At 28.2% G+C, this 14,409-nt stretch overlaps 3 protein-coding genes across 3 annotated transcripts; 2 read left to right on the top strand and 1 right to left on the bottom strand.

Annotated features, from left to right (window-relative positions):
• The first annotated feature begins 1,920 nt into the window (after positions 1 to 1,920).
• Positions 1,921 to 2,916, top strand: BX663DRAFT_521549 (protein-tyrosine phosphatase-like protein). The gene has a single exon (XM_051529253.1). It carries the CDS (start codon positions 1,947 to 1,949, stop codon positions 2,853 to 2,855), a length of 909 nt encoding a protein of 302 aa, XP_051379365.1. The 5' UTR covers positions 1,921 to 1,946; the 3' UTR covers positions 2,856 to 2,916.
• An 873-nt stretch (positions 2,917 to 3,789) lies between these two features.
• On the bottom strand, positions 3,790 to 7,084 carry BX663DRAFT_441361 (uncharacterized protein; the record flags this gene model as incomplete). Its single annotated transcript, XM_051523449.1, has 10 exons — positions 3,790 to 4,109; positions 4,193 to 4,415; positions 4,567 to 4,692; positions 4,808 to 5,004; positions 5,088 to 5,166; positions 5,576 to 5,779; positions 5,841 to 6,025; positions 6,130 to 6,331; positions 6,391 to 6,478; positions 6,708 to 7,084. The coding sequence occupies 10 exons, from the start codon at positions 7,082 to 7,084 to the stop codon at positions 3,790 to 3,792; spliced, it is 2,001 nt and encodes a 666-aa protein (XP_051379366.1).
• A 2,657-nt stretch (positions 7,085 to 9,741) lies between these two features.
• Positions 9,742 to 14,287, top strand: BX663DRAFT_532872 (uncharacterized protein; the record flags this gene model as incomplete). Its single annotated transcript, XM_051530487.1, has 10 exons — positions 9,742 to 10,093; positions 10,207 to 10,779; positions 10,850 to 10,972; positions 11,059 to 11,532; positions 13,201 to 13,341; positions 13,424 to 13,449; positions 13,612 to 13,681; positions 13,916 to 13,978; positions 14,034 to 14,152; positions 14,213 to 14,287. 10 exons carry the CDS (start codon positions 9,742 to 9,744, stop codon positions 14,285 to 14,287), a joined length of 2,016 nt encoding a protein of 671 aa, XP_051379367.1.
• Between the last annotated feature and the right edge of the window lie 122 nt (positions 14,288 to 14,409).

The following is a 14,409-nucleotide window of genomic DNA, read 5'->3' on the forward strand; positions in this document are numbered from 1 at the left end:
TAATATACTCCTGATATTTTTTATCCTTTTTTTTTCTCCTCTTTAAAGCATGTAATAAAGGTTTATCAATATGAATGGTCGGAAGTAGTCTGTCATATTTATCAAGACATGTGCCTCTCCTAAAAAAAAAAAAGATAAAAAAAAGGGTGGGGATAAAAGCACGATAATATAGTTTATTATTAAAGGTTTAGGTTTTTGGTTAAAGCCACCATGCCATTTAGAAAAAAAAAAAAAAAAAGGAGGCAATTTTAACAGCAATCTTTAATTAATCTCCTATAATAAAAAAGAGAAAATGTGTTTCAATTATATCTTTATTGCTGTGCTACATCTGTCGAATTGATTTTCAAAGGGAGTAACAAAGAATACTTGAACAATCATAAAGATGATAAGATTTTTTCTAGTTTTCATAAATATATTTATATTTAAAGATATGTATTAAAAAGATAAGATTATCAAACTAAGGAATTATACTTCATATCTGATCAAAGGAAAATAGAAGAAGATTGTAAGTTTGCAATTTGTTATTCTCAATACTAGGCTTGACCAATATATTATTTATAGGTCTTGTTTGACGAATTTTTATAATTTTAGAATAACTAAGATCTATTACAAAAACTACCACGGTCATCAAAGAAAGAAAAAAAAAAATTCTATTAATAAAAATATTCATATCTTTGTTAATGGAAGTTAAAGTAAGAAATAAATAAAGGAAATGTAGGTATATCCTAGCAACAAACTGAATTAAGGTGCATTAATTAATATACGATTTTCTTAATAAAGACATTCAAACAAGAAACTATTTTTTTTATCTCAAACAAAATGTGGGCTAGACACGGTCTATCGAGCATTCTTTTCTTTCTACAATAAAATAAACGTGTTACAATGAAACTAATGGTTCCTTTCAGCTGGATAAAAACTTATGTCATAACAATGGAACTAAGAATAAAGAAGAACATCTAAACTCTTTTCTAACTCGGTGTATGCTGTTTCCCCTCTTTTAAAATAGATAGATGACTCTTTTATCATCTTAAAAAATACTAGCAAATTTCAGGGAAGCAACTTGATTAAATAAATAATGAACTCAGACATATTTTCACTGTGGCAGTATTACTAACATATTTTGTTTTGTGACATATGACCAATTCCTTGAGAGGAAGGAATCTTATTATTATAAATATTAATATTAATTCATAGCCACCAATTTTAGCTACTTTTAATTAAATCGTTGGACCAATTTTTTTTAAAAAAAAAATTAGACAAAGAAATGAACCCGTGGTAGTAATAGTAGTCATAGTAGTAGTGGTAGTAGTCATAGTAATAGTCATAGTAATAGTAATTATAGTAGTGGTAGTGGTAGCGATAGTGGCAGTGGTAGTAATAGCAATAGTAGTAGTAGTAGTAGTTGTTGTTGTTGTTGTTATTATTATTATTATTATTATTACTATTATTATTATTATTATTGTTGTTGTCGTTGTTGTATTAATAATTTAATTAAGATTAATTCTTTTCTTGTTATTAAATGAACTTTAATAGTAGTGACTATTAAAAAAGGGAATTTTTTTTCTTTTATTTTGTTTTCTTCTCCCTTGTATTATAATAATAATAATAGTCAAACTGACAACAATAATCTAAAAATAATCTCTTCTACACTTCTTCTTATACAAATATACAAAGGGGGGACATGATGATATACATATTAGGAGCTTATATAAACAAAGAAATATATATTTTAATTAACATATTCAATTTTGATTGGATAAAAACTAATTAATGAAAAACTTTCCCTCCGTTTTGAACCGGCATTTTAATAATTAAATAAATAATAATGATATAAAAATGATTTCTCAAACTTAATAATTCTTTTTTTTTTTTTAATAATAATTATATATACTTTTTTTTTATCTTTTTTTTTATTTTTATTTTTTTTTTTTATTATTAGTAGTATTATGAATAATAACAGATTAGCATCACTTTCACCTATAAGTTCAACTTCAAGTACATTAGCAAGTCGTAGAAGAAGAAATAATAAGAATTTATCGCTTTGTCTTTCTTCAGAAACTACCAACAACATGATTACGGAAACAAAACATGTGTTTATAGAAAAGCAACGTAAAGATGATGTCAATGCATATCTTTCAGGTCCTGCAAAAATCATGCCTTATCTTTACTTGGGATCTGAAATGAATTCATTGGATTTGAATCTTTTGAAAGAGTTACGCGTACAATCTATCTTGAATGTTGCTGCTGAAGTAAATAATCCTTATGAATCTATGGACCATCATATCAATAAAGAAAATCCATTTTCTTTTTCAAACACGCTTACTTATCAAAAGTTACCATGGCAACATAATCAAGACAATCTGGTTGTAGAATTAGCAAAGGCAATTGATATCATTGATCGTGCAAGAGCTGCAGAACAAACGATTCTTGTTCATTGTCAATGTGGTGTAGCACGTTCTGCAACTGTCATTATTGCATACGTCATGAAGACACTTCATTTACCTCTTCAAGAAGCCTATAACCATGTTAAAGCATTAGCACCTCCTATTAGTCCTAATTTAGGATTATTGTTTCAATTAAGAGAATTTGAACAAACTTTACTATTAGCAAATAACGATGATTCAACACATATCAAAAATATACCAAAGAATGGGATTCCATTATTGTCACACACCTCTTCATTTTGTACTCTAAAGCGAGAATTACGATCTTCTACAAAATCTATTTTTAAATCAACAATAAAACAATTGGATAATAATAATAGTAACACGAATTCAACCACAAATGACACGAATTGGTGGAAAAATGATAATAGAAGAATTTCCTTGGATAATACAGCAACTGCTGCTTGTTAAATATTATGTAATTATTTCTATTGTATACAAGAATATGTTTGTAAACATATCCTATTCTTTCCTTTTTCTCTTTTTTTTTTTTTTTTTTTTTTGAAAAAGAACAAAAAAAAAAGATGTACATATTATCAAAAGAAAAATACCATTTACCTCCTAACTCTTTATACATACATCCCTACATACGTACATACATTCATATATGTATAAATATTTATATATACACTCACTCGCTCACTCACTCATACATACATACATACATACATTTGTACTCCTCATAACCTATCCTCAATCTTCTTTTATCATTATTACCATACCGTTTTAATTTTAATCATGTAGAATATAGATAGAATTAATATACACTTGTTTTTTTTTCTTTTCTTTTTTTTTAAAAAAAAAAATGGATTTTCAAATAAATTTATTATTAGCAGTAAAAAGATCATTTATGAAGGTTTAAAGTTCATTCATTTTGTAAAATTGATGTCTATGTCTGTTTCGACGATATCTTCTGAAGAACCAAAAAGCAGCCAAGAGAATGAAAATAAAACAGAGAATTGTACCGAGAGAGATACCTGCTTTCTCTCCTTTGGATAAATGATCTTGAATAAAGGTACTATTTGAGCTCAACGTACATTGAGATTGTGCAAATGCATTAGAGGCGATATCCTGACATCCACCATAGATATCCACCGTCATCGTTCGACGTGTTTCATTGAGTGTATTAAAAGCTGTTAACCATATAGGGAACAAATGATTAGAAGCAATATTAAAATCAGGATTCAAAAGCTTGATTAATTCAAGTAAAACAAGATCAGGACGTGCAGCGGCTCTTTGTGTCCAATCTATCCAGAAAAAAAAAAGGGGATGTATGTGTATGTGTATGTGTATGTGTATGTGTATGTGTGTGTGTATGTATGTGATGAAAAAAAAAATAGGTAGGTTAGACTCTATCCCTTTTTCTCTTTTCTTTTATTATTATCATATTACCTGAAATATGATTCTTACTGACAAGCCCATTCATAGAATAAACTTTATGATTGACAATGGCAGGGACTTGTCTGATACGAGATTGAATACTATCGTTTTTAGTAAAATAAAGTGCATTGCCATTTAACCATGTAGAATAGTCGATCTCTATAGAACTAGTATCAATAATATATTCTGCTCCATGCAAAGCATTCACTAAAGCTAATTGATCTATTGTTATATCTGTTTGAAAAGTGTCTCCTTGAGCGACATTTGTAGCCTCCAGATGGCCACCTTAATATATATATATATGTATACATATGTGTATTAGTTCTTGATGTAACGAAATCATATTTTTATATATACATATATTTTACCTGCATCTTGAGTCAATTGAAAATAATAAAGGTCACTATGAACAGTATAAAGTTTGTTAGAAGGTGAATAGGTTGTCCAGGAGACTCCTTTACGGGAAGAGGTTTTCATATTTATCAAGTTGTGTTTATGACATTCATAATTATTTGAGATTTGGCTATAAATAGAAAATGCCTTGAGTTCCAAATCAAAAAATGCACCAAGATAAAGTATCCAAGATGCTTTCTAATTTTGAAAAAAAAAAAAAAATAAGAATAAGAATGATACACAGACATGTAAACAATTATTTAGGTCTCTTGTTTGATTATTATCATCATCATTCTTTTATATTTACCTGAAGAGGTGTCAGGTTATTTTGATTTGCAGAGAAACTAACAAACATTGCACCAGAGTGAATAGATGAAAAAGTAATATCAGGTGAAATAATATGTGTATCTTGAATACAAGGCGAAGTCATATTAACGGTTGCAGTCTTTGTCACATTATTTTGAAGTCCCAGTAACTTTGAATATAAATATATAGAATACAATTAAAATCTCTGAATAGTTTTTTTTTTTTTTTTTTTTTTTTTTTTTTTTTTTTTTTTTGTGTTATTTCATATAATTAGTTTACTTTACTTCAATAAAAGGTACAACTTGATATGAATCAGAATCTATACTAAACGTTTTTATAGGTATTTGAATGGTTGTTTCTATTGAGCATTCTTCAGGTCGATCTTGGTTAAATCCTACCAAACAATAAGTCTTGGAAGTCATTTTATTTGTCACAATTTTATAATAATTTTTATATTCAATTGTAAATCCATTTAAGGCATCTAAATAGATAGATAAATTATATGTAAAATGAAAGAGGATCCTCCCCTCTTTTTTTTTTTTCTTTATTATAAATAAGTATCACCTTCATGAACAGAAGTTTTAAAACTGTAATAATCATGATTTTTATCAAATATTTGATTTATTGTTGTAGTAGTTGAATTCTGTTGTTGTGCTCTAGTAAATGAAATGAGTGACGAAAATAGAAAGATAAAAGATAATAGCTTCATAGTTGGGAAAGGAATGAAAAGAAAAAGGAAAGGAGTTTTGTTAAATAATGTATATTTATTTTTAAAGAAAAAGAAAAGAGAGAGAAAAAAGAAATTATTCTTTAAAAGTGGTACTACTACTACTACAAATAATGTGAAAAACATTAGCTTGTCCAACGAGAAAATACTATAAAAAGCTCACAACCTTTATTTCATTACAAGCTTCTATACATATGTGTGTGTGTGTGTGTGTACATGAAGTAAAAATATGAATCGTTAATATTATGTAATATATAATATCTTCCATGAGTAACACACTTTCTTTCCTTTTGTATTAAGATGAATCCTTTATTTTACCGAATACTTTTTCATCGCTATAAACACAGTCATCTGGATCAACAGTTAAAAAAGTGATCAAGGTCTTTAAAAAGTCTTGTTCGTATTTAGAATTTTCAAAGATAGTTTTCAAGTCTGCAGAAGGACATCTTAGAAAACTTGGAGCAAATACCATAGCTAAATTGACTATATTCATTAATGTATGCTCTATAGCTGTTGGATCTGTAAAATCCTATACATATATTAAAGTTAGTATTTAATGATTCATCATTCTATAGACATATATATTTTACTTGAAGAAAGCGAATCATATAAAGTGCAATACGTCGATTTATATCAGGTAACAAATTAATTATTTCAATCGCCTTTACTTTATCATTAGCATGCTTAATACATGCATCATAAAATTCACTGGGAACTAAAGGATCTGCAAGATCACGTAACCAATATTTTAAAAGAGATGCAGGTACATTTGGATCTTCAATACCAGTTGAATCATAATGATTATTTTCAATACGAATACGCTAAAAAAAAATGAAATGAACTGGAATGAATGACTGTATGGCTTATTCATTCATAGACTAAGTATTACCAATTTAGTTACTGCATCTGCATCTCCTGGTACACGAAAGATACCTTCAGTCGTTTTCCCATTTAAGTGATGCACAGCATGCGTTAAGAAGGTAACAATTTTGGGTATTTTAAGTGTCGACTGATTTTTCCTTTCAAGTACCATAATAGATTCTAAAGACTCACCAAAGACTGAAGGTTTAAAAGGAGCTTCCTAATAATAATAATAATAATGAGATTTACATGTAGACTCATTTTATCTATATTTCGTACCATGGCTCTTTCTATTTCTGCTGCTGAAAGTATTTTTCCTCTTGCACCTTTAGTACAAATACGATTTAGTCTTCTAGTTACATATTGACTTAAGATATGAATGTCTTGATTCTTATCTTGATGATATTGCTGAACAAAATGATGAAGATAAGATTCTAAATTCTTTGAAGGAGGAAATGTGATACTAATAACACAAAGTATTTCCCAGCCTTTTCTAGCATTTTCACTATGGATATACATATATATATAAAAAAAAAGATGTTAATCCCGTCTTTCTATCATGATTTCTTTCTTTCTTTCTTTCTTTCTTTCTTTACATTTTAGGGTTCTTATTCAACTGCCTGCAGATTTGAACATAAATCTCATCACGCAAGTGCCCTTTTGTGATGCCACAACTTAAAATAGATTGTAAAGACTCGATAAAATTAAAATGACGAGGTCTTGGTCTATCATTCATCAAGACTTGTAAAATTTTGAAACATTTCAAGGCATCTTTGTCTGACGATGCTAATAATAAGGGTTGTTTAATTGAATCCTTTGTCCAACATAATAATTCTTTTATCGGTACAGCTCTTCTAAATAATCCCCTTTTATGTGTTGCAAAATATTTTTTTGCAAATCCATCGATAGCAAATTGATTGATTTCATGTTGTAAACTGGAAGGTAATGAACGCCTACATAAATAGAAATACATACGAGATTATGATTTAAAGTGATATATATAATAAATAGATGTATTTACTTTGATTCTCCTATCTGATCCAGCAGATAAGTTGGAACTTGGTCATCATCTTCATCTTCTTCCTTGATACTTGTTTGACTGTTTAATGGATGCATAGATAAAGCAGCACCTAATTAAAAAAAATAGGGAAAGGACAAAAACCAAATGTTTATATTTATAATGAAACATGAATTTATATCAATTACCAGAATTATTAATGGGTGTACTGAATCTCTTTATATTATGATTAAATGAAGATGGATAAAGACTTGCAAAGGCTGAACCTATAGAAGCTTTTGATTTAGATATGTGTGAACGTATCTCTGGTAACCCCAATATAGTATGTTGACTCAATCTTTTTTTATATGAAGAAAAGACAGATGTTGTTGACATCATCTTTTGCTGTTCTGCTACCATCTTTAATTCAAGTCCATCACTTTCTGATGCTGATCTCTGATGTCTCTTGGGTGGGATCCTTGAAGCATTTTCAAGATCAAATGATCGACTATGTCTTTTTGCTGTTTCATCTTGTACTAACGAGGAACCAGCCTCTTCAGTATTTTTAGCTATTGTAAACATAATACAATCTAATTCTTAACGAAAAAAAAAAAAAAAAAAAAAAAAAAAAAAAAAAAAAAAAAAAAAAAAAAAAAATTATAATCATTATTTTATTTTACCGTATTAATGCTTATACCGGGGATTCAAAAAAAATGGTTGATTTCTTTCAATCCTGTTACAGGTTTTCTTAGTCTGAAATAGGATACACATATGACGAACCAAATTGTGACGTGAGCTAAAAAAACAAATAAACAAATAAACAAACAAACAAATAGACAAATAAACAAATAAAATAAAATAAAAAGAAAAGAAAAAAGGCTTTGATAATAGAACAACTTTTACTCATACAGTAATAACGGAGTTGTATTTTAAATACAATCTATCTCTTGAACCATGTGTTCATACTCAATAGAATGAACGAGGACTCATATTGATATCAAATCAGTTCTCACGTGATTCTAATATTCTTGAATTCCAGATCAAAAAGAAAAAAAAAAAGACAGACAGAAAATTAATTAAATAATTAATAATATACTTTCCAAACTCAAGCAACATTAACATATAGAGAAAAATTGGATTAATGCAACACAACTCTCATTGTTAAAAGATTTGGAAGAATAAATAGATGATATTCAAATAAAGCACTCACAATAAAGTGTTTAAAAAGTTCCTAGAGAGAAAGGAAAAAAAAAAGAGCTTTTAGAGACTTTATGACTAAAGCTATTTCTTCTATATTCATATTATTTACTTTGTTCGGTAAATCGTATCTTTTTACAATTTTGAGTTTTGATACTTTCAAAGCTTATCTTATTGTTAACTAAAAAAAGAAAAATCAGCAGTTGTCAGGGAATTTATGCAGTAACAGTTCGTTATCTAATTTTATTATTTATTGATATAAAAGTTCACATTTTATGAAAGAAAAAAATAATTCATTCAATATAAATACGTTATTGATTCCTTCACTGTTGCTTAATTATAAAAGTTTTTTTTTCTCTAAAACCACTATATTAATAATGTGATTTTTCAAAAAAAAAAAAAACCCAAAAAAAAAAAATTCAGGGTCACTGTATCTGAATTTTAAAAAAAAAAAAAAGTTACCAAACGTTATTGTTGAATAAACATGAGCAAATGATACATAAAAAATCATTACTTTATTACTCAAGAACATAATAATTCAGGCGAAAAGTAGAGCAACTTGTGTACAGAATGGTCAAAAATAAAGAAAGAGAGAGTATTATAAGTAAAAATCCCTTTTTAAGTAGCTTTGTGAAGTGAGAATGGAATGACTGATTTTATGAATCATGAAAAGACACCTTCTCTATATTAACAAAGAGTGATTTCTTACTATCTATTTGTTAATACTAATTTTTCTCCTTTCCAAGACTGAATTAACAAGAGAAATCAGATTATCAAATATCGTTGTGATATTAATTCTATAACTGTAATAACTAGTGAAATATACATATATGCTTTGTTGATCCTTTTTATGTATTAAATTAACTACATAAATAAGTGAGAATACGTAGTTTATGCTTGTTGTTTTCTAAATAGCGTCTAGTTTTTAATAATATCTAAATACCTATACAAGTAGGATCAACTACTTTAGTTAGAATAACCAAGATGCATCAACATAGATAAAGTTAAAGAATAAATTATATATTAGTGTAATACTTGATTTGATTACATTCATCTTCTTTTCTATTACTCAGACTTATTTAATAAAGTATTATTATGTAAAAAGAGAGAGAGAGAGACAGAGTTAATTCTCATATTTATTCCATCTTCTGAATCAAGAGTAATTGTTAATCAAAGTTCAGAAGAAGGGTTGCTGCTGAATTAAAATTAGTTTCCAAATAAAATAAACAATATTAACTTTGGTTACACTAAGGAAAGAGGAGTTTTTTTTTTTTTTTTTTTTTTTTTTTTTTTTTTTTTTTTCAAGACTTATTGTATTATATCCTTTCTCTCTTCCTTTTTTTTCTTCTTCTTCTTTCTTTTCAATTATATTCTTTCTTCTTCTTTATACCTCCTTTTATTTCGGTCTTTATCTTAATAAACTAAATTCAAGTTATATGTTTTTACATAAAGAAAAAGCCAAACCACCACGAAGTTTACGATCAGCTCGACTCTCAGTTGTAAAAAATCAAATATCGACACCTATTGCTCAAACAACGATTGCCTCACCAAAAAAAGTCATAAAGTCATTATATGATTACCATGCACAGAATCCATATGAACTCTCATTTACCCGAGGGGATTTTTTTTTAGTAACTGGACGTGAAAATGATCCGAATTATTATGAAGCCTTTAATCCGATCACAAATTCACGTGGAATAGTTCCCGTACATTATTTTCAGGTATTAGAGAAACATGAAAGAACCATGGCAACTACCTCTACTCCACGAAGAAAGGATCAAAATGAAGGTATTTTTTTTTCTTTTTCTTTTTCTTTTTTTTTTTTTTTTGTCAAGTATATTTTGTATACAAACATGTCCTCCTCTCTCTCCCTCCCCCCCTTTTTTTTTCTTTTTCTTTAGGACAAAAGAAACTCCAGCCACTTTATGGTATTGTTCTTTATGATTTTCAAGCAGAAAGACCAGATGAATTAGATGCAAAAGCAGGAGAAGCGATTATTATCATTGCACAATCCAATACTGAATGGTTTGTTGCAAAACCTATTGGTCGTTTAGGTGGACCAGGATTGATTCCTGTCTCCTTTGTCGATATACGAGATGCTACTACAGGACGTACTGTTACAACTGATATTTTACAAAAGACGACTACTACTACTACTACCGCTACCACCACCACCACTCTTCATCCTTCTCCTCTATTTCCTAATATCCAAGAATGGAAAAAGCAAACACAAGGTTATGAAGCATCTAGTATTTCTTTAGGTCGATTTGAAAGGCCAATGGAAGATATGGCAATGAGTGATCATTCTATCATTGATGATTATTTTTCGTTAAAAGAAGAAGAAATACGGGATCAATCGATTGTTATTTCAGCGTATGTAGACTCTTATATCTTGGAAGGTAATCAATATTGGTTTATTGTTTTTGGAAAATTAGCAAATGGAAAGTATAGAGTCCTTTATCGACTTTATGAAGGTATAATTCCATCCTCTTCATCCTAAATAAACACTATTCAAGAATTTATTTATTTATTTTACATACATAGACTTTTATGATTTTCAAATTAATTTTTTACAAGAATTTCCTTCTGAAGCAGGAAAACTAGATAAACCTCGAATCTTACCTTACATGCCTGGTCCATTAAATACAGTCGATAACGAGATAACAGGTAAAGTATACATATATACATACATACATACATACATATAAATATATACATATATATTATATCACAGTTCTTAATACATCTTTAAGCGGAACGAGCAAGAGATTTATCCAAATATTGTGAGGATCTCTTAAAATTACCAAAATATTTATCAGAAAGTACTTGGGTTCAAAGTCAATTATTTGGTATTCATGAAGGTGATATTGAAACTGATATTGATCCTGGGATTGGAAGATCGATTATAAGTGGTTATTACGGTGTAACATCTAATGATAATAGTAATAATAATAATATGACAACTACTACTGCAAGAAACAATCATAATCTATCGTCTCCCACCACCACCACCACACCCATTCCAATCACAACAACAACGACTGTGAAAGTTAAGATTATATACAAGGATGAAATCTTTGCTATCAAAGTGCCCATACCAAATACTGTGGAATTTTTGAAAACCAAGATTTTCGATAGACTTGGGTTTGATGCTCAACTTCAATATAAATCGGGTGATTATTTAACAGAATTAAATGCAGAGGCATTTGAAGAAGCTGCTAGATTAGGTAAATTGACTGTAGTTGCTTTCTAATGAAGTAGTGCATTCTATAATAGCTGTCCTCTACCTTCCCTCTCTCACTTACATCTACAATGACATACATACATTACATAACATTATTATTATAGCTACTACTTATTCTAATATATAAGTTTAATTATTATTATTATTATTATTATTATTATTATTATTATTATTATTACTTTTTTTTTTTTTTACTCATGTACACACACACAATTATTAAAATATATACATATTTATATGTTTTTGGAAGGTTACATGTGTAAATATATTCTTTTATAAAAAAGAAAGAGAAACTGTATCACAAGTGACGTAAAGGACATAAACCCAAGATTTCATTTATTTTTATATTAAGAAAAAAAAAAAAAAACTGAATGACCGTCAATGGATAGGGCATCCTTGTTTTTTTATTCTCTATTGTTTTGATATTACTGCTGAAACAATATTATTATCTCATTGTAAGGATCGCGCTCCCCCCCCCCTAGATGGACGGATCTTCAAGTTAGGAAATGTTTCAACCTACTACTACAGTTTACCTAATAAAAAAAATAATAAAACTTTAACTATGTTTGGATAAAATCACTAGCAGAGAAAGAGATCAATTGTCCTTAAAGCAAAGAAATAAACACTTGATTTATTTCATTCTATTTGATGTTATAATGTCTCTATTTTGTACTAGTTACAGACAATAACGCTATCTATGGATCTATATTGCATAGACCAGCTCTGACAAAATATCAAGGCTTGTTGATTTATTTACTTTTTATCATTCCATCTTGTCTTTCTTCTTTTGTTGAATCATAACAACATGAACTGACACTAAACAGTTTATTATTATTATTATTTTTTTCAATTCCTTTCTTTATAACAAGGATACTGATTATCCTTTAAAGAATATACATGTATAATTTATCTGCATGCAAGATATTCTTTGTCTTATGCGTTAGTACTATGAAAAAAAAAAAAAAAGAAAAAGAAAAAAAAAAGGGCCGATAACTCTAGCTTTTATTCAAATATACTATTTAATATATGATGTTTCAAATAAATATACTTTTTATGGAAATTTATAATTATTATTAGTGAATATTTTTATTCATGCACTTTATTTTTTTTTTTTTTCCTATTACTATTAAAGCTTAATTAACACGATACTTGCTACTTATCTGATTACAAGCAAAAGAAAGTCTACTCTATATGAGGACCTCCTCTTGATAAAAAAAAAACTCCAACTCTCTTTCAGGGAAATCAAAATGATAATAACAATAAGAAGAAAAAGGCTTCAACAAGAACGCCCTTTTTTGTTTTTTTGCAGGAACTTCATATTTGTATCTAATTTTGATTGGATAAGAAGAAGTCCGTTTATTATCGGGATAAGCTTCTAAAAATAAAATAGGAAATTACAGTACTACGAAGTTCATATACTGTTACTTTATTATTATAATAGAAGACACCACAACAGTCATTATCCAATATTCATATATGTAATGTAATTTAATTTTTATTTTTGTTTTTATTTTTCCTTTTTTTTTTTATTTTTTCTTTTCTTTTCTTTTCCTTTTTTCTTTCTTTTCCTTCCTCTTCTTCTTCTTTTATTATTATTATTATTATTATTATCATTTTATAAATATTACAATGACTGACCATAACGAAAAAGATGACCTTTTGCCTACTCAAACTACTGGTTATAAGCCAGGAGAAAAGAAAAGTCTTCAAGAATACCAAAAGTTGGATGCTCAAGACGAGTCTTTAAACAAGTGGAAGGAGTCTCTTGGTTTAAATAAAGCTGCTATTCAATGTAATTTTTGTTAGTTTGTCCATTATATAAATATGTGTTAAACGTGTTCACCTTTTTTTTTTTTTTGGAAAATGCATTTTAGCTGGTCCTGTGGATGATCCTCGTCGAGTAAGTATAAAAAAAAATATATTTGTGTATATAGAAAGAAAGGGAAGAATGAGTGGGCGGACGGACGGACGGACGGATGGGCGGATGGGCGGAAAACAAGAAGACTTTTTTTTTTTTTTTTTTTTTTCTATTCGATAAAATACTTAATCCTTGGTTTAATAGGTTGTTGTTGAATATATTGCTCTTGAAGTTGAAGGTCGTCCAGATGTTAGAGTTGATTTATCTACTCCCTGTAAGTTTCTTTACTTGTGTTTTCTTTCCAAAATTATAACAAAAAAGAAACTGACCTTCAAAAAAAAATTTTTTTTTTCATTCTCTGTAATAGCTGCTGTTCAGCAAGCAAAGAACACGCCTTTTACTATTAAGGAAGGTGTTGAATATCGTATGAAAGTCAAGTTCAGGTAAAAAAAAAAAAGAAGAAAAATGATTATGTTTATTTTATTCTCTAATTCAATTTGTGATAGAGTTCAACATGATGTTGTTTCTGGTTTAAAATATTTACAAGTTGTTAAGAGAAAGGGTGTCAGAGGTAATACACATCTATTTTTTTTTATCGTGTCACGAAATTAACTTTATTGACATAGTCGATAAGACTGAAGAAATGATTGGCAGTTATGGTCCATCTGCTGAACCTTATGAAAAGAAATTCCAAATGGAAGAAGCTCCTTCTGGATTCTTTGTTCGAGATCACTATGAAGCAAAGGTATTTCTTCTATAAAGTGGTAGAGTTATAAACATGTATCTTATTCATATTATTTTGTAGAGTAAATTTGTTGATGATGATGGTGTTACGCATATGGAATGGACTTGGTCCTTTGATATCAAGAAGGACTGGTAAACACTACTTTTATAATTATATATAATAAGCTCTACTCTATCAAAAACAAAAAAAAAGGAAGAGTTACCAAGAATGAATACATACAAATTAAAACACACAAAAAACAAAAAAAAAACAAAAAA

The sequence above is a fragment of the Cokeromyces recurvatus genome (genome assembly GCF_025118155.1).
Source record: "Cokeromyces recurvatus strain NRRL 2243 chromosome Unknown BX663scaffold_31, whole genome shotgun sequence".
Lineage (NCBI taxonomy): Eukaryota > Fungi > Mucoromycota > Mucoromycetes > Mucorales > Mucoraceae > Cokeromyces > Cokeromyces recurvatus.